The sequence below is a fragment of the Oncorhynchus masou genome, chromosome 29, assembly GCF_036934945.1.
Source record: "Oncorhynchus masou masou isolate Uvic2021 chromosome 29, UVic_Omas_1.1, whole genome shotgun sequence".
In the NCBI taxonomy this organism is placed as follows: domain Eukaryota; kingdom Metazoa; phylum Chordata; class Actinopteri; order Salmoniformes; family Salmonidae; genus Oncorhynchus; species Oncorhynchus masou.
The window spans coordinates 18,768,268-18,787,745 of record NC_088240.1 but is presented as its reverse complement, the minus strand read 5'-3'; the positions used below and the strand labels follow the sequence as shown (position 1 = coordinate 18,787,745).

The window sequence follows — 19,478 nt, the reverse complement described above, 5'->3', positions numbered from 1 at the left end:
ACTCGGCCTAGAAGTGGACACGCTTCCAAAATATCACCAAGCTCCACAAGAACAATAATAAATCAGGTAAAAGCCAACCCATACATAACATCTAGAGATTTGTAGACCTCCCGTACTGCATCTCAGGTAACTGTGCATGTGTTTTGGATTGGCCAAGTCAAAGTTCTGACCTAAATCCAATCGAGATGCTGTGGCAGGACCTGAATTGGGCATTTCATGCCAGACAACCCTCGAACCTCACTCAATTGGCTGAATTCTGTAAGGAGGAGTGGGCAAATCTCCATCAAAACAGATGTCATAGACTGATTACTGGCTAGAGGAGACATTTACTCCAAGTTATCTCTTATTATGGAGGTGCCACAAGCTGTTGACTGAAGAGGTTCACATATTTTTGCACACATCAAATATGAGTTTCTGTTAAATAAACCCATTTTTTAAATAAACAATGAACATATCATATTTTTGTTTCTGTCATTTACTTGGAATGTCTTTCGAACAAATTGGGGCTTAAAAAAGGATTTTATATATTTATTTTTATATTTTATAGCAGAATAATTACCAGCCCTGTAGGGTTCACATACTTTCAAGCAGCATTGTATATCAGGTTATGAGAAATGTGATGTAGCATGGATAACAAAGCTGAGCCAGGTGCTCACTTATCTTTCACTGCATGTGTTAGTATTAGACTTATGTCCTAATTCCCCACTCTACAGGAGGGTATAACCACTAACTAAGATTGTCATGATATACTCTTCTCTTACTTCAAACATACACTTCTTATCACCTACTACTATCTCTTTGCTTTCTGCAGGAAAGTGTTTGCATCAAAGCCATGATGGTTGCTTGGGCAACATGATTACATGTAATTATAAATACAGACTGTTTCTTATATTAACTGTATCTCCTCTCTCCTCACAGAGACCTCTGCTGCCTGTTGGGTTCTACTCATTGTCATTCTATGTCTGCTGCTTCTGCACTAGTATGGTATCGGTGCAAATACGGACAGTTTCCGTGGTAATGTCAACTACTGTAATATTATGAACAGAATTTAGCTTTGTCAAAAAAATGAATTGGCATTATCATATATTGAGTTGGTTCAAGTTCATATTATATTTTTTGGGGGACTATATCCCAGGAGTTTAATCATGGCCAATCACTAGTTTAAATATAAATAAATAAATAACAGTTCACCTTTATTTAACCAGGTAGGCCAGTTGAGAACAAGTTCTCATTTACAACTGCGACCTGGCCAAGATAAAGCAAAGCTGTGTCGTGTGCAGAATGGAAAGAATTGCTATTTTTATCATATTTTTATTCAACCAGGAAGTCCCATTGAGACCAGAAAAGGGAGACCTGTTCAAGAAAAATATTAAATAATACACCAGTAAATACAATACAAACCACATAGAATTCAACAGTACAGTGCAGACGCAGCAAAAACATGTGACTTCCTCACATGACTCTGTTCCCCAGAGATGGTTGGGGGGGGGGGGTTCCCTCTGGGATATGTAACTAGTGACAGAGGGGTGATAGTTATTTTGCTAGTTCTCTATCACAAGAAAGAGATATCAGAGAACACACATTGAAGCGGTCTTCTTTCTCTCAGAGAAGTCCCTGTTTACAAGCCTCCACACTCAACACCAGATTCTGAACTGAATGCTAGTAGCTCAGCCTCCGCCCTCTACACCATATTCTGAACTGAATGCTAGTAGCTAAGCCTCCGCCATCTACACCAGATTCTGAACTGAATGCGAGTAGCTAAGCCTTCGCCCTCAACACCAGATTCTGAACTGAATGCTAAGCCTCCGGCCAGGTTCCTAACTGGATTAATATGCTGTTACTCAGAGAATTGACCCTAATATGCAACCTAATATGGAGTAGTGGCTGTGATGGAAAGGCCCTTGACATGATCCCTATGGAAATGGCACAGTAGATTATGGTGGTGCCGCAACCTCACATGGCTTTATTGCTGTGAAACAATGAACTGTGTCCCTCTGCTCACTACTTTCTTAGTACACAATGGAGAGACAATGGTGAAACAATGAACTGTGTCCCTCTGCTCACTACTTTCTTAGTACACAATGGAGAGACAATGGTGAAACAATGAACTGTGTCCCTCTGCTCACTACTTTCTTAGTACACAATGGAGAGACAATGGTGAAACAATGAACTGTGTCCCTCTGCTCACTACTTTCTTAGTACACAATGGAGAGACAATGGTGAAACAATGAACTGTGTCCCTCTGCTCACTACTTTCTTAGTACACAATGGAGAGACAATGGTGAAACAATGAACTGTGTCCCTCTGCTCACTACTTTCTTAGTACACAATGGAGAGACAATGGTGAAACAATGAACTGTGTCCCTCTGCTCACTACTTTCTTAGTACACAATGGAGAGACAATGGTGAAACAATGAACTGTGTCCCTCTGCTCACTACTTTCTTAGTACACAATGGAGAGACAATGGTGAAACAATGAACTGTGTCCCTCTGCTCACTACTTTCTTAGTACACAATGGAGAGACAATGGTGAAACAATGAACTGTGTCCCTCTGCTCACTACTTTCTTAGTACACAATGGAGAGACAATGGTGAAACAATGAACTGTGTCCCTCTGCTCACTACTTTCTTAGTACACAATGGAGAGACAATGGTGAAACAATGAACTGTGTCCCTCTGCTCACTACTTTCTTAGTACACAATGGAGAGACAATGGTGAAACAATGAACTGTGTCCCTCTGCTCACTACTTTCTTAGTACACAATGGAGAGACAATGGTGAAACAATGAACTGTGTCCCTCTGCTCACTACTTTCTTAGTACACAATGGAGAGACAATGGTGAAACAATGAACTGTGTCCCTCTGCTCACTACTTTCTTAGTACACAATGGAGAGACAATGGTGAAACAATGAACTGTGTCCCTCTGCTCACTACTTTCTTAGTACACAATGGAGAGACAATGGTGAAACAATGAACTGTGTCCCTCTGCTCACTACTTTCTTAGTACACAATGGAGAGACAATGCAAGAGCAGCTGTACTGCTGTGATTAATGTAAATGATGACAACAATTTGTTTTGTGCAGGAAATGTTACAATTTTCTATTCGCACATGTATTCACAAATAACGTTTATTTAACAGTTTGACACCTGCACCAACTCTTTCCCAGGCCTCTCTATACCACTTCATCTTTCTCCCATCATGGTGTGACCAGTGGCCTTAAGTTGTCATTCTGCAGTGAGCATATTTCTCTATATGTGTACACATTAATGTAGTTGTTCTTCACTCATGTTGTTATTCATAATAGACATTATTTTCATTTTTTGTTGTTGTTGCTGTTAATATGTCAATGTAGTTCCTTACACCCAACTACCAGGCCTTCTTATTGCTTTATGTCTATTTCAGGGCCTGGACACATTAACTGGGTGGATGCATTATTTGAATAGTCTTCTGAATAGAAACATAATGCAGGGAGGCCACTGCTATCTAGAAACAACGTGTGACTTTCTGAGATACATTGCATTTGGTCCATAGATAAAAATAATTTAATTTTTCTGTAAACAAGGCTTAGCTTTCCATCTTCTATGCAAATCCTAGCCCACAACAGTCTAACCAGTCCTAAACCCCTGAGCACCACCTTTTGACTATATAGTACAGAGACGCATCTGTCTCTCATGCTCTGGTACAAATTATGTCCATATACATTATTTCCATCACCTCAGCACTGTTGTTATCAGTTGGTCAATGTCTGAAATAGAAATGCTATACATTTTCTCACCCACACCTCCACCCCTCAGTCACGTTCTCTGTTCTCCTCCTGTTTAATCTGCCTCATTTTCTCTCAGTGTTGTGGGTCCATGTTGACAGCATCTGTAGCTAGACAGTTTTCATAAATCATATCTTCATTGCATTCCTGCTGCACCTAAGAAAACAAGAAACGTTGAATGACATTATCAAGAGATGCAACATAAAGAGACTGGGGGCAGACTGGGGAATTTCTTCGGTTTGACGTTGGTTTCAGTTGGTCCCAGGATAATGAAATGCCTCACCTGACCTGACTGACTTTGGGGAAGATTGCATGTTTCAGTGATCCTGAAAGCTATACCGGTGGGGTTTTGGCCCCAGGCAGGTTCAACCATGCCTGGCAGGTTCCAGGCCTGACTAAACACAACACCTGGCCCTCCTGGTTGGGGGTTGGGTGTGGGGCTACCAAAAAACACAAATTGTTACAGAAACTGCAACAACTTTGAAAACTACAACAAGGGACACAACACAAAACTTCAGCCAACCGATATGCAGTATGACAGATTCAGATGAAAGCCCTACCCGGGAAATCAGGAGCTTTCTAGGGACCAAATCTACAGTCCCCACCATGTTTGAACCTTCAAACTCATCTCACGTTTACAGAGATATGGACAGGTACAACATGGACATCCTGTGTTAAAGAGAAAGCAAGTGGACTGGTTCTGGACCCAAGGTGACAAGCAATGGCTCAACAATACTCTATTCAGGAAAGGATTGTTCTAGTGTTGTAGCCCTCATTATCAGTATAACAACTGCCAAATTACTCTTGGAATGGGAACCCATCATTAAGCAAGACTTGACTCCATGGACTGCAAGTTCACCAACCTGCAATGCTATGACCCCACCAATGAGGCAGAGGAGGTGGGCAAGCATGACTGGTAGGAGCAGCTACAACAAGCAGTATCCAAGGTCCCACAACATGATGTGATCATGATAACGGGACATTTGAATGCCAAGGTTGGAGCCGATAACGGAGATTGTGAACAGGCTGTGGTAACACTGCCTGTGGTACCATCAATAACAATGGTGAAAGGCTTGTCAAATTCTGCCTCAGTAACAGCTGTATGATTGGTTAATCTGAACTTCCTTCCATTAATCTGCACTGATATGAGACAATACTGTAGAACAGGTAAAATAACACTCCCGTTAGACATATTGCATTCATCAGTCTTGTGTTCATAGACCAAAGCAAAGGTACTTAAAACTGCTGAAATGGACCCTAGGTCCTAGAATAGAGGATCCTAACCTGTGAGATAGGGACCTCTAGTGGTCTCCATAGAAACTACATAGGGGTGTTGAACAGCAGGGGGACCACTGGGTATGCAGGGGTCAGTGTAAATATCTATTTCAATGCTTTTACTGTGCAAAAACTTTAGTCAGGTGTGAAAAAATGCTTTAAAGTAAGAATGCTTTCAAAAATAGACATGTTAAAACCTGTTTGAGACAGGGGTTCCGCTAGCCAATGAAATTGCAGGGCACCAAATATGAAACAGCATAAATCTCATAAATCAAATTTCTCAAACATACAAGTATTCGGCACCATTTTAAAGATAATATTCTCGTTAATCCAGCCACAGTGTTTGATTTAAAAAATGCTTTACAGCGAAAGCTCCACAAACAATTATGTTAGATCACCACCAAGCCACAGAATAAAGACAGCCATTTTTCCAGCCAAAGAGAGGAGTCACAAAAAGCACAAATAGAGATAAAATGAATCACTATCCTTTGAAGATCTTCATCAGATAACACTCATAGGACTTCATGTTACACAATTGTTCGGTAAAGTGCATATTTATATTAAAAAATCTCATTTTACATTGGCGCGTTACTTTCAGTAATAGTAACGACTATTATACATGGAATTAGAGATATACTTCTCCTTAATGCAACCGCTGTGTCAATTTATTTTTAAACTAACCATGCAATAATCTGAGAACAGTGTTCAGACAACAAAGAAGCCAAATTGTGGAGTCAACATTAGTCAAAAATATCATTAGAAATATTCACATACCTTTGATGATCTTCATTAGAATGCACTCACAGGAATCCCAGGTCCTCAATAAATGCTTGATTTGTTCGATAATGTCCATCATTTATGTCCAAATAGATCCTTTTGTTAGGGCATTTGGTAGGCAAATCCAAACGCGCGTGCAGGTCCAGCAGAACGTCAGATGAAAAGTTCAAAAAGTTATATAACAGTCCGTAGAGACCTGTCAAACTAATTATAGAATCAATCTTTAGGATGTTTTTTACATAAATGTTCAATAATGTTCCAACCGGAGCATTCCTATGTCTTCAGAAAAGCAATGGAACGAGAGCTAACTCTCTCATGACCGTGCATCATGAGACCAAGGCACTCTGCTAGATCACTGACTCAAACAGGTCTCATGAGCCCCTCCTTTATAGTAGAATCCTCAAACAAGTTTCTAAAGACGGTTGACATGTAATGGAAGCCTTATGAAGTGAAAAATGACCCCATAGACACTGTATATTCGATAGGCCAAGCTTTGAAAACCTACAAGTTCTGTTATACTCACAGCCATCATTCAAACAGTTTTAGAAACGTCAAAGTGTTTTCTATCCAATTCTACTAATAATATGCATATTAGTAGAATATGGATCCTCCCGCACCTCAGATTCCTGGAGCAGGCCAGCCACCACCGGCCTGAGGAGAGACATATGGAACGAGGGGTTAATGCGGTAATCGGGGGGAAGCTGTAACCTGTAACAAACCTCGTTCACTCTCCTCAGGACTTTAAATGGCCCCACAAACTGCGGACCCAGCTTCCGATAGGGCAGGCGGAGGGGGAGGTTTTGGGTCGAGAGCCAGACCCGGTCCCCTGGTGCGAACAACAGGGCCTCACTGCGGTGACAGTCTGCGCCAGAAAGGCGCAGCACGGCGCTGAAGGAGGACAAAGGCGGAGTCCCATGTTTCCTCTGCGTGCCGGAACCAGTCATCCACCGCAGGAGCATCGGTCTGACTCTGATGCCAAGGAGCCAGAACTGGCTGATACCTCAATAAACACTGGAAGGGAGAGAGGTTAGTGGAGGAGTGGCGGAGTGAGTTCTGGGCCATCTCTGCCCAGGGCACGATCGCTGCCCACTCCCCTGGCAGGTCCCGGAAATAAGACCTCAGAAACCTACCCACATCCTGGTTAACTCTCTCCACCTCCCTGTTACTCTCGGGGTGAAAACCTGACGTAAGGCTGACCGAGACCGCCAGACTTTCCATGAACGCACTCCAGATCCTCGACGTGAACTGGGGACCCCGATCAGACATTGTATTCTCAGGCACCCCGTAGTGCCAGAAGACATGTGTAAACAAGGTCTCCGCAGTCTGTAGAGCCGTAGGGAGACCGGGCAAAGGATGGAGACGACAGGACTTAGAAAAACTATCCACAACGACCAGGAGATTGGTCAGGAAATCTACAGACAGGTGCGACCACGTCCATTGTGGAACGGGTAATTTGTTGTAACTTACCTCTGGGCAGGTGCCTAGGAGCCTTACACTGGGCGCACACCGAGCAGGAGTAAACATAAACCCTCACATCCTTAGCCAAAGTGGGCCACCAGTACTTCTCACTAAGACAGTGCACCGTCCAACTGATCCCAGGATGACCAGAGGAGGGTGACGGTGTGGGCCCAATAGATCAGCCGGTCGCGGACAGTAGACGGAACATACAGACAACCAGCTGGACACTGGAGGGGAGCGGGCTCTGCACGTGACACCTGCTCAATGTCCGCGTCCAGCTCCCACACTACCGTCACCACCAGTCAAGAGGCAGGGAGTATGGGAATGGGTTCCATGGGCCGCTCCTCTGTGTCATACAGCCGGGACAATGTGCCTGCCTTAAAGTTCTGGGAGCCTGGTCTGTAAGAAAGGGTCAAAACAAAACAGGGGAAAAACATGGCCCACCTTGCGTGGCGAGGGTTCAGTCTCCTCGCCGCCCGGATGTACTCCAGATTACAGTGGTCAGTCTAGATTAGAAAAGGATGTCTTGCCCCCTCAAGCCAATGTCGCCACGCTTCAAGGCCTTGACAACAGCCAAAAGCTCCCGGTCCCCCACATCATAGTTTCACTCCGCCGGGCTGAGCTTCTTCGAGAAGAAGGCACAGGGGCGGAGCTTCAGTCGCGTATCCGAGCGCTGAGACAGCACAGCTCCTATCGCAGCCTCGGACGCGTCCACCTCCACTATAAACGACAAAGAGGGATCCGGATGGGCCAACACGGGAGCCGAGGTAAACAGAGCCCTCTGGTGACTAAAAGCCCCGTCCTCCTCAGCTGACCACTGCAAGCGCATCGGGCCCCCCTTCAGCAGTGAGGTAATGTGAGTCATTACCTGACCAAAACCCAGGATAAACCTCTGGTAGTAGTTGGCAAACCCTAAAAATCGCTGCACCTCCTTTCCCGTGGTGGGAGTCGGCCAATTACGCATGGCTGAAATGCGGTCACTCTCCATCTCCATCCCTGAGGTGGAAATGCGATACCTTAGGAAGGAGACAGAATGTTGAAAGAACAAGCACTTCTCAGCCTTAATGTACAGATTATGCTCCAACAGGCAACCAAGCACCTTGCGCACCAGGGACACATGCTCAGCGCGTGTAGCAGAGTATATCAAAATGTCATCAATAGACACCACCACATCCTGCCTGTGCAGGTCCCTGAAAATCTCATCTACAAAGGCTTGGAAGAATGATGGCGCATTCATCAACCCGTACGGCATGACGAGGTACTCATAGTGCCCTGAGGTGGTACTAAAAGCCGTCTTTCACTCGTCTCCCTCTCGGATACGCACCAGAATTCTTGAGATCTAGTTTCGTGAAGAAGCGCGCCCCGTGCATTGACTCTATCGCTGTGCCTATGAGAGGTAGAGGGTAACTATACCTCACAGTGATCTGATTAAGACCCCGATAGTCAATACACGGGCGCAGACCTCTCTCCTTCTTCACAAAAAAGAAACTCGAGGAGGTAGGTGAAGTGGAGGACCAAATGTACCCCTGACACAGGGATTCGGAGACATATGTTTCCATAGCCTCCGTCTCCAGAGAGAGGGGATACACATGTGAGAGGGGATACACATGACGCCTGGGAAGTACCAGCGTCTACCAGGAGATCTATTGCACAATCTCCCCATCGATGAGGGGGCTCTCGCCTTCTTTTCTCCAAAAAGAAGGCGAGAGACAAATCAGCATATCCACAGGGAATGCGCACGGTGGAGACCTGGTCTGGACTCTCCACCGTAGTAGCCCCAACTGAAACCCCTAAACACTTACCTGAGCACTCTCACGACCACCCCATGAGAGCCCTCTGTGGCCAAGAAACAGTGGGGTTATGACAAGCTAACCAGGGTAGGCGAAGCAGCATGGGAAATGCAGGAGAGTCAATAAGGAAAAGACAAATTCTCTCCATATGATCCCCTGCGTCACCATGCCCAAAGGAGCAGTGACCTCCCTAATCAACCCTGACCCTAATGATCGACTATCTAAGGCGTGAACAGGGAAGGGCACATCCACGGGAACAATGGGGATCCCTAAACTATGGGCTCTATTAATGAAATTCCCAGCCACACCTGAATCGACGAGCGCCATATGCTGGGAATGCGGGGAAAACTCAGGAAAAGTGCCAAACACAAACATTTGTGCAATAGAGGGCTCTGGGTGAGAATGGTGCCGGCTCACCTGGGGTGACGCCAGAGCACTCTGCCTGCTGCCTCGATTCTTAGAGGAACCAACCCAGCACCGACTGGCAGTGTGACCTCTGCGGCCACAGATGGTGCACGAGCGGGAACCCCATCTGGCCTCCCTGCGCACCGCCCCTCCCAGCTCCATGGGTATCGGAGAAGGGGTGCGAGAGGATGGAACCACCAGACCCCAATCTGAATGTCTGCGAGTAGCCAGCAGGTTGTCCAGCCGGATGGACAGATCCACCAGCTGGTCAAATGTGAGGGTTGTGTCTCTGCAGGCCAGCTCCCGACGAACGTCCTTGCGCAGACTGCAGCTGTAATGGTCGATTAGGGCCATGTTTTTCCATCCCGCGCCGGCATCCAGGGTCCTAAACTCCAGTGCGAACTCCTGGGTGCTCCTCGTCTCCTGCCTCAAATGGTCGAGGCATTCACCTGCCGTTCGACTCGCGGGCATGTTGTCGAAGACTGCCCGGAAACAGTGGGTGAACTCCTCAAACTGGTCCAATGCCGCATCTCCCTCTCTCCACATGGCATTTGACCACTCCAGGGCTTTCCCGGTGAGGCATGAGACGAGGGCGGACACCCTCTCATGGCCCGATTGAGCCGGGCGGTGGCCAGGTATAGCTCCAGTTGAAGTAGGAACCCCAGGCAGCCCGCAGCCTCTCTGTCCTGGAGCAGAGAGAGACGAATCCCACTGGAACCAGATGGAACATGGGAGCTCAGGAGAGACCTCGGTTGTGCTGGTGGAGGCGCTAGAAGAACTGCCTGTCTCTCCCAGCCGTCCATTTTCTGGACAACGCAGTCCATGGCGATACCAAGATGGTGAAGTATTGCTGCACGCTCCTTGACGCGCTCCTCCACCTCTATGGCCGGGGTACCTTGTCCTGCTGACTCCATAAATGGGTCCGTGATTCTGTAATGGGTGCATGCTGGTGGCTTATTGTGGGAAGCTTGTGAAAGGCTACCTGAAACGTTTGATCCAAGTTAAAACATTTAAAGGCAATGCTACCAAATACTAATTGACTGTATGTGTAATGGGTGCGTGCTGGTGGCAGGGAAATCAGGTGCAGGAGAGTGAAGTTGTTATAAACAGACTCCGAAAACCAGTACATACAAAAATAATATAAAAGGGTACAAAACCCGTTGCACACCAGAACATGACTTGCACAAAACATACAACAAAAAATCACAGACAAAGTCTTGAGGGGAAACAGAGGGTTAAATACACAACATGTAATTGATGGGATTGAAACCAGGTGTGATGGAAGACAAGACAAAACCAATGGAAAATGAAAAATGTATCAGCGATGGCTAGAAGGACGGTGACGTCGACCGCCTGAACACCACCCGAACAAGGAGAGAGACCAACTTCGGCGGAAGTCGTGACAGTATGAAAAGTTCTGACCCACTGGGAATGTGATGAAAGAAATAAGTAATTCTCTCTACTATTATTCTGACATTTCACATTCTTAAAACGAAGTGGTGATTCTAACTGACCTAAAACAGGGAATTTTTACGAGGATTAAATGTCAGGAATTGTGAAAAACTGGGTTTAAATGTATTTGACTGAGGTGAATGTTATCTTCCGGCTTCAACTGTGAACAATCAATGTCACAATTTTCTCAAGGCTTATTAATAATCCCTCTTTAAAACTTCTTTGGGACTGGGGGGGCAGTATTGAGTAGCTTGGGTGAATAAGGTGCCCAGAGTAAACTGCCTGTTGCTAATATATGCATATTATTAGTAGATTTGGATAGAAAACACTAGTTTTCTAAAACTGTTTGAATGATGTCTTTGAGTATAACATAACTCATATGGCAGGCAAAAACCTGAGAAAAAAATCCAACCAGGAAGTGGGAAATCTAAGTTTTGTAGTTTTTCAAGTGATATACAGTGTCTATGGGGTCATATTGCACTTCCTACGGCTACCACTAGATGTCAACAGTCTTTAAAACGTTGTTTCAGGCTTCTACTATGAAGGGGGGGGTGAATAAGAGCTGTTTGAATCAGGGGTCTGGCAGAATGCCATGACAGAACTCATATGGCAGGCAAAATATGGCAGGCAAAAACCTGAGAAAAAAATCCAACCAGGAAGTGGGAAATCTGAGGTTTGTAGTTTTTCAACTCATTGCCTATCGAATACACAGTGTCTATGGGGTCATATTACACTTCCTAAGGCTACCACTAGATGTCAACAGTCTTTAGAATCTTGTTTGAGGCTTCTACTGTGCAGGCGAATGAGAAGGGATTGAGTAAGAGGCCTGGCAGAGTGCCATGAGCTGACCACGCGCGTTCACGTGATAGTTGGCTTGCGTTCCATTGCATTTCTACAGACAAAGGAATTCTCCGGTTGGAACATTATTGAAGATTCATAATAAAAACATCATAAAGATTGATTCTATACTTCGTGTGACATGTTTCTATAAACTGAGATATAATTTTCGTCAAAACTTTCACATGGACTTGCCTGCTCATCGTGAGTTAACAAAAAGGAGGTATTTGTACATAAATGATGGACTTTATCGAACAAATCAAACATTTATTGTGGGAATGGGATTGTGGAACTATTTTACACAATTTTAAAGATAAACTTTTCGTTAATCCAGCTACAGTGTCTGATTTCAAAAAGGCTTTACGGCGAAAGTACACCAAACGGTTATGTTAGGTAAGCACCTAGTCACAGAAAAACACAGCCATTTTTCCAGCCAAAGAGAGGAGTCACAAAAAGCACAATTAGAGATAACATTAATCACTAGCCTTTGATGATCTTCATCAGATGACACACATAGGACTTCATGTTACACAATACATGTATGTTTTGTTTGATAAAGTTTATATTTATATTTAAAAAAAAAACAGTTTACATTGGCTTGTTATGTTCACTAGTTCCAAAAACATCCGGTGATATTGCAAAGAGCCACATCATTTTACAGAAATACTCATAATAAATGTTGATTAAAATACAATTGTTAGACATGGAAATATAGATTTACCTCTCCTTAATGCAACCGCTGTGTCAGATTTTAAAAAAAAAACTACGGAAAAAGCAATAATCTGAGAACTGCGCTCAGAAAAAAGAAATTATCCGCCATGTTGGAGTCAACAGAAATCAGAAATAACATTATAAATATTCCCTTACCTTTGATGATCTTCATCAGAATGCACTGTCAGAAATCCTAGTTCAATAAATGTTTGATTTGTTCGATAATGTCCATTATTTATGTCCAAGTAGCTACTTTTGTTAGGGTGTTTAGTACACAAATCCAAACGCTCGTGCAGGTCCAGCCGAATGTCGGATGAAAACTTCAAAAAGTTATATTACAGGTCGTAGAAACATTTAAAACTAAGTATACAATCAATCTTTAGGATGTTTTTATCATAAATCTTCAATAACGTTCCAACCGGAGAATTCCATTGTCTGTAGAAAAGCCATGGAACGCAGGTCGCTATTATGTGAAATGCACATGACCAGGACCTGGCTCTCTGCCAGACCACTGACTCAAAGAGCTCTCATCCAGCCCCACATCACAGTAGAAGCCTCATTCAAGTTTCTAAAGATGGTTGACATCTAGTGGAAGCATTAGGAAGTGCAACATAACCAATATCCCACTGTGCATTCAGTAGGGGCTGGGTTGAAAATTTGCCAAACTCAGATTTCTCACTTCCTGTTTGGATTTCTTCTCAGGTTTTTGCCTGCCATATGTGTTCTGTTATACTCACAGACATTCAAACAGTTTTTGAAACTGCAGGGTGTTTTCTATTCAATACTACTAATAATATGCATATATTAACAACTGGGACTGAGGAGCAGGCCGTTTACTCTGGGCACCTCTGGGCACCTTTCATCCAAGCTACTCAATACTGCCCCTGCAGCCATAAGAAGTTTTAACCCAACCCATCTGAATTAAGCTACTTACCTCTCCGTGCCTATCACAATGACTTGTCTGTTCCGGAATTCGTTTCCTGCAGAAACAAGGTAACATGAATTAGGCATATGATTGAAACTATAACTCCTAATCAACTACAAACACAACATTGGACCACAGTGCTATAGGCAATGCAAATGTGATTGAACTGAGCTCTTAGGTAGACTACTTTGAGCTACTCACCTACACAGCCAGACCATACAACAGATGTTAATGCAGAGAACCACTCCTCCAATAGCAGATGGAATTGTGAAGAGCAATAACCTCCGTAGGTTATATTCAGCATGATCTGTGTTAAGACAGAAACAATTGGGATTTTCAGGAAAGTCTCAAAATTCTAGAACAAGTGTTATATTATTTTTCTTTATATCAATATAATAAACAATTGGGAGATAATAACCAAATAATAACATTATAACATTCCGTTTTGATTGTTTGCAATAATTATCACAATAATTGACATTTTTGTTCGTCAAAATTCAACTTCAGAAATGTGCATATTTATATCTAGCATTACAGAATACAGTTTCTTCTCCACATGTTACAGTATAAACAGAACATTACTTTTCCATTACCTGTGAGGTTATTAGTGATGGTCAAATTCCACTCCATTGTCCGTACACCAATTTGATCATCTGTTATTTGACAGCTGTAGCTCCCGGTGTCATTTAACTCTACATTAAAGATAGTCAGCTTTGTAGGTGGATCAACACTCATCCTGTCAGAGGGGAATTTTCTTTCAGATTTATTCTTTGTGCCACTATGAGAGAAAATAAGAACTGTGTCCTTCTTCCAGATGTATGATGCATTTGTCTCTGAGTTATTGCAAACCAAAGTAACAATTTCTCCCAAAGAAGCTGATTTGTTTTTCAGATATTTTGTTGAGTCACCTGCTGACTCTATGGGACAGAAAACAACAAAGACAATGTTTTAAGTACTTTACTTTAAAGGACAGTATGTGTAAGAAATAAGAATGCAAACCGAACACAGGCAGGCAGGTACACACATACATACACACTGTACTATGGTCATCCACTGTAGCTTACCTGTACAGACAAAGAACAGCATGATGACAATAGACACTCGGTCCCAAGACAGGAGAATGTCCATGATGACCTTGGACGTGACTGACAGACAGAGAGAGAAATGTACAGAGTGGAGTGGAACTTTAGAGCCAGAGATCAGTTTCACATTCGTTAGACTGAGGAGGAGGGAGAACAGAGGAGGAAGTGGTCGTTTGAGAGAGAAGCACAGAAGTGAGTTCACAGCCATTTACTCAGAGATATCACACATACCCACCCAGCAATTTATTACTGAGTGATTTATTGTGTGCTCAGAGTTGTATTTCAAGATGAATTTCACATCCAAAATGTCCAAATTAATTATTTACAACTGTATTAATGTTAAATGTCCATGGGGGGGGGGGGCAGACACTGCCTTGTGCAGGCCTGGGCAACTCCAGTTCTTGGAGGCCTGATTGGTGTCACCAATAATCAACTAATCATGATCTTCAGTTAAAACTTAAATTCGTTTAAATCAGGTGTGTTTGCTAGGGATGGGGGGAAGGTCTGACACCAATCAGGCCCCAGAGGACTGGAATTGTCCAGGCCGGAGCTCGGAGCATAAGCATTTCACTGGACCCTGCGATTACATCTGCGACCCTGTGCATTTGACTAATAAACTCATCTAATCTAATATCTGTTAAGAAGAGGGGTAACTGGTGAGATTCGTATCACTGTTGTCTCTCTCCCAAAACCAACGTCTTAACCATTAGCTACACCATGCCAGTGGTCAGCTCAGAAACCACAGATGGTGCTTATCCATCTAGACTTACCCCGACACAAGGATGTCACCAGTATTTAATGTTACTGTTAGCTCCAGTGTTATTATGTTTCCATCATGAGTGTGACACCAAAGACTTGTGGCAAGCAGAATCAACAACCTCTACATCATTCAAGACTGTTGCTTTTTTGAGAACGTGGTCAAATTCACAGTTAGCCTTTGCTATGTAAATGCCAGCTGAAATGTAGCCAGGCCTTGCCTTGGCTACAAGTCAGAGCAGGTCTGTCGAACCTATGAGCTAGTGAGACACGGATACCGGCCCACGTAGTTGGAAACAGAAAAGTCAGAGCCTTTTTGGTAAAACACTGGGGTAAATCCTCAGTGGAAATGCACCAAGAGAGTACAGGAGTCTGGCCTAGTAGTAGCGTTGCCCACTCCATACCACACATCCCCCTGGCAACGGGGATTTGAGCCTTGTCTTGGCCACTCTGTCTGAGCCATAGAAATAGATTATATTAAATGATGTATTATCTAAGGCCCTTCTATCTAACCTCTGTATTTCCCATAGTCATTTCCATAAAAGAAACCACATAAAGTATTGCAACTCTAAGAGGTCTGACACCCCAGAACATACTACATTCTGAACTACCTCAGTGTAGAATGTAGTACATGACATTAAGATCAGTTTCACATTGGCTCAATCACGTTAAATCACTTGGTGTTTTTCAATGCTTTTGACCATTTAGTTGAGTTTACTTGTCTTTACAATTGGGATGAAATGATCAACTTAAGAGTCTGTCTATATGTTCATGTGATCCATGGGTAACTATACGTTTTGTTAGTTTATGTGTGTACTTTCCCCTATAACTGTTGACAACTTTATGTGAGACTAAGATACAGAGGGTATGAGACAATCATGCATAGAGTGGGAGGCATCAAACCGATACAGGATGTGTGGTTTCAGAGAGAGGGGGGTTTGTGTGGTTTTAGACATTCCTTCTTGTACTCGTTATAACACTGTACATAGACATAATATGACATTTGAAATGTTTCTATTAATTTAAAATGCTTGTGACTGTAGTGTTTACTGCTACTTTTTGATTGTTATTTCACTTTTGTTAAATATCTATTTCCCTTTATTTGGAAATGTAAACATATGTTTCCCATGCCAATAAAGCACTTTGAATGTAATTTAATTCAGAGACAGAGAGAGGAGAGAGGTCATGGGCAGATGAGCTCCCACATTTTCAGCATGTTTGAAAAAATAGGTAGATCTAGAGTTAGACAAAGTTGGATTTTTTTGGCAAGGACATATACAGGATGCTACCCTAAACAACATAACCTTCAAATCAAAAATCCAAACCTGCAACCTGATTTTGGATGCAATTACCTGGAATGCTTCCTATGCCCAAGGATTATTGTTCCCAAGATATACAGCAAATGCTTTGTCAAACAAACAAAAACCGGAAAACACCATCCAACCTGGAACTGAGTGAGTCATGCTTAGTCTGAAGCTGGTTTTTACTTTCAAAGGCCAAGAAGAAAAATGCATTACGATGATATATTTTACTTTATAAGGACTGAATGCTCAGGCTACCAAGCTTCCTAGGACAAAGAGATACAACTTCAATTAGCACTGACATGTGAAGTAAGAGGTGTCAAAGACCTTGAGCCCAACAATGGCAGGAGAGCACCAACCAAATTAAGACGCATTAGAAGCACCCTCTCGCTGTTCAGAGGTAATTAAAATGCAATACCATCTGTATGTAAAGAATAATAAGACACAAAAAGAGTGCAAAATGAAGCTCTTTATGGAAAATCAATAGACACTTTTTGCTGACTATTATACAAATTGGAACATAAGCAACTGTATCTTCCACACAGACCATCCCCTGGCATGGCACAAGCGCCATATGAACACACTACCCCTCTGTTAAGAAGGGGGGGAGGGTGTTACCGATGGATACTTGACAACGAGGACTCTGAGTCAGCTAATATAAATCTCTATAAGTCTGGAACAGTATTGGTACAAGGCAAACGCAAACTGTTTCTGCTGGACTTTCACCGAATCAAAGAAATAGCTCAGCAAGAGAAGCTCTCCCTTAAAACTTGTTAGGGCCAGGGTACTTTTTCTCCGAATTTCTGCCTGACTGACGTGCCCAAAGTAAACTGACTGTTACTCAGGCCCAGAAGCCAGGCTATGCATATAATTGGTAGCATTGGATAGAAAACACTTTGAAGTTTGTAGATATGTTAAAATAATGTCTGAGACTTTAACACAATTGATATGGTAGCAGAAAATCCAAAGAAAAAGCACCAGAACTATTTTTTTTTAGATCCCATGTTCTTCCATTACAACATATAGGGGCAATGTTAAATCCAGCTCCCAGAGTGCAATTCCTATGGCTTCCACTAAATGTCAACAGTATTTGTTCAAGGTTTCAGGCTTGCTACTTCTCAAACAAGGAAGAATTTTGAGTTTTGGCACTAGGAGTCACAGTTGGAAATCAGTCTTTGGGCGCAACAAAGAGGATGTGCACTTGCTAATTTTAATTTTCTATTGAACATACTTCTTTCTGTATGAAATATTATAGCTTAATTACATTTTAGGGTATCTGAGGATGACATTGAAACATAGTTTAACTTGTTTTAACAAAGTTTAGCGGTAGCTTTTTGGATTCCTTTGTCTGCAAGTTGAACGAGTGGATTACTCAAATCGATGGCGCCAACTAAACAGACTTTTTGGGATATAAAGAAGGATTTTATCCAACAAAACGACCATGCATGTTGTAGCTGCAAACAGCGGAAGTAAGTGGTTATTTAATTGCTATTTGGGATTTTATGAAGCCTGTGCTGGTTGGAAAATATGTTGAGGTGGGGGGCTGTCCTCAAACAATCGCATGGTATGCTTTTGCTGTAAAGTCTATTGTAAATCGGACAATGTACTTAGATTAACAAGAATTTAAGCTTTTAACCAATATAAGATACCTGTATGTTCATAAATGTTTAATATTCATAATTTTTATTATTATTTATTTGAATTGCACGCCCTCCAATTTCACCGGATGTTGTCGCTAGCGGGACACCTAGCCTTAATTTCCTTCACAATAGGGGACAGAGGAAGAGTTAGTCATTCAAAAATCATGTCAACCCCTATCATTTTACAGAGACCATGTCATTTACTATGTGACTTGTTAAGCTAGATTTTACTCCTGAAATAAGTTAGGCTTGCCTGAAAAATTTTGGCTGCATACAGTACTGTCAGGACCCGGTTACGAACCCAGGTCTCCGGAGTGAGAAACAGTCACTTAACCAACTGAGCCACGAATAGTCAGCAGAACCCAGAAGATGAGGCAGACACAGCAGTACTTGAGACGGTGTATTTAATAAAGTAAAAAGTGAAGTCCTTCAGGAAAACATGTAACTCCACAACCTCAAAAGGAATTCCACAAGAACGAGGTAATCCACAAGGTAATCCTCCAAGACAAAAAGGTAAATCCACAAGGTGGTAGGTAAAGCATAAAAAGCCTCAAAAGATACTCAAAAAATAAATAAACAAGAACAAAAAAACAGAATTCCACAAGAGCGTCCACCGGGATCAACAAGAGTACACAGAATACTAGGGCTGGGTGCTAACATACAAACACAGAGCAAAGAACTGAGGGAAACTAAGGGTTTAAATACAATCAGGGGAAACGAGGCACAGGTGTAAATAACAATAGGGATCAAGGGAAAGCAAAAGGTCAAAAAGCACAATGGGGGCATCTAGTGACCAAAAACCGGAACAACCCTGGCCAAATCCTGACAAGTACTTGAACAACGAGTATATTTTAGTCTTCACATTCTTATTCCACAAACAATTATAGAGTTTATCTTCCACTTTGAAAATTAGTATTTTGACTAGGTTGTTGACAAAAAAAAGACAATTAAATCCATCATAATCCCATTTTGTAATACAATAAAATGTAAAGAAAATCCAAGGGGTCTGAATCCTTTGAGGGCACTTTTTCAGACAATATGTAATGGAGTAAAAATATTGTCATATAATTACAGCTTATACTGGGTTAATTCAATTTTTCTGAATAAATAGCCTCAAATATATGTAAACAGTCCATAAATATAAAAAAATATATATATTGTAAAGCTGTGAGTGCTATTTTTTTTAATGGATTGAATTGAGATTTTGTTTCACTGGCCTACATACAATACTCCATAATGTCAAAGTGGAATTAAGAATTCTGACATTTTTTACAAATTAATAAACAATGAAAATCTCAAATGTC

General features: G+C 42.5%; 1 protein-coding gene across 1 annotated transcript; it reads right to left on the bottom strand.

Annotated features, from left to right (window-relative positions):
* Window positions 1–525: 525 nt before the first annotated feature.
* On the bottom strand, window positions 526–14,578 carry LOC135519119 (uncharacterized). The gene is made up of 5 exons (XM_064944176.1): window positions 14,460–14,578; window positions 13,989–14,312; window positions 13,597–13,702; window positions 13,405–13,450; window positions 526–3,921 (listed from the first exon to the last, which is right to left on the bottom strand). The coding sequence occupies exons 1-5, from the start codon at window positions 14,521–14,523 to the stop codon at window positions 3,841–3,843; spliced, it is 621 nt and encodes a 206-aa protein (XP_064800248.1). The 5' UTR covers window positions 14,524–14,578; the 3' UTR covers window positions 526–3,840.
* Between the last annotated feature and the right edge of the window lie 4,900 nt (window positions 14,579–19,478).

Excerpts from the sequence above, each read along its gene's own strand:
- LOC135519119 (XM_064944176.1), bottom strand. The coding sequence starts at position 14,523 with ATGGACATTCTCCTGTCTTGGGACCGAGTGTCTATTGTCATCATGCTG. Across the intron at positions 14,313-14,459 it reads GCTGTTCTTTGTCTGTACAG|AGTCAGCAGGTGACTCAACA; the intron begins GTAAGCTACAGT and ends TCTGTCCCATAG. Across the intron at positions 13,703-13,988 it reads CATCACTAATAACCTCACAG|ATCATGCTGAATATAACCTA; the intron begins GTAATGGAAAAG and ends GTCTTAACACAG.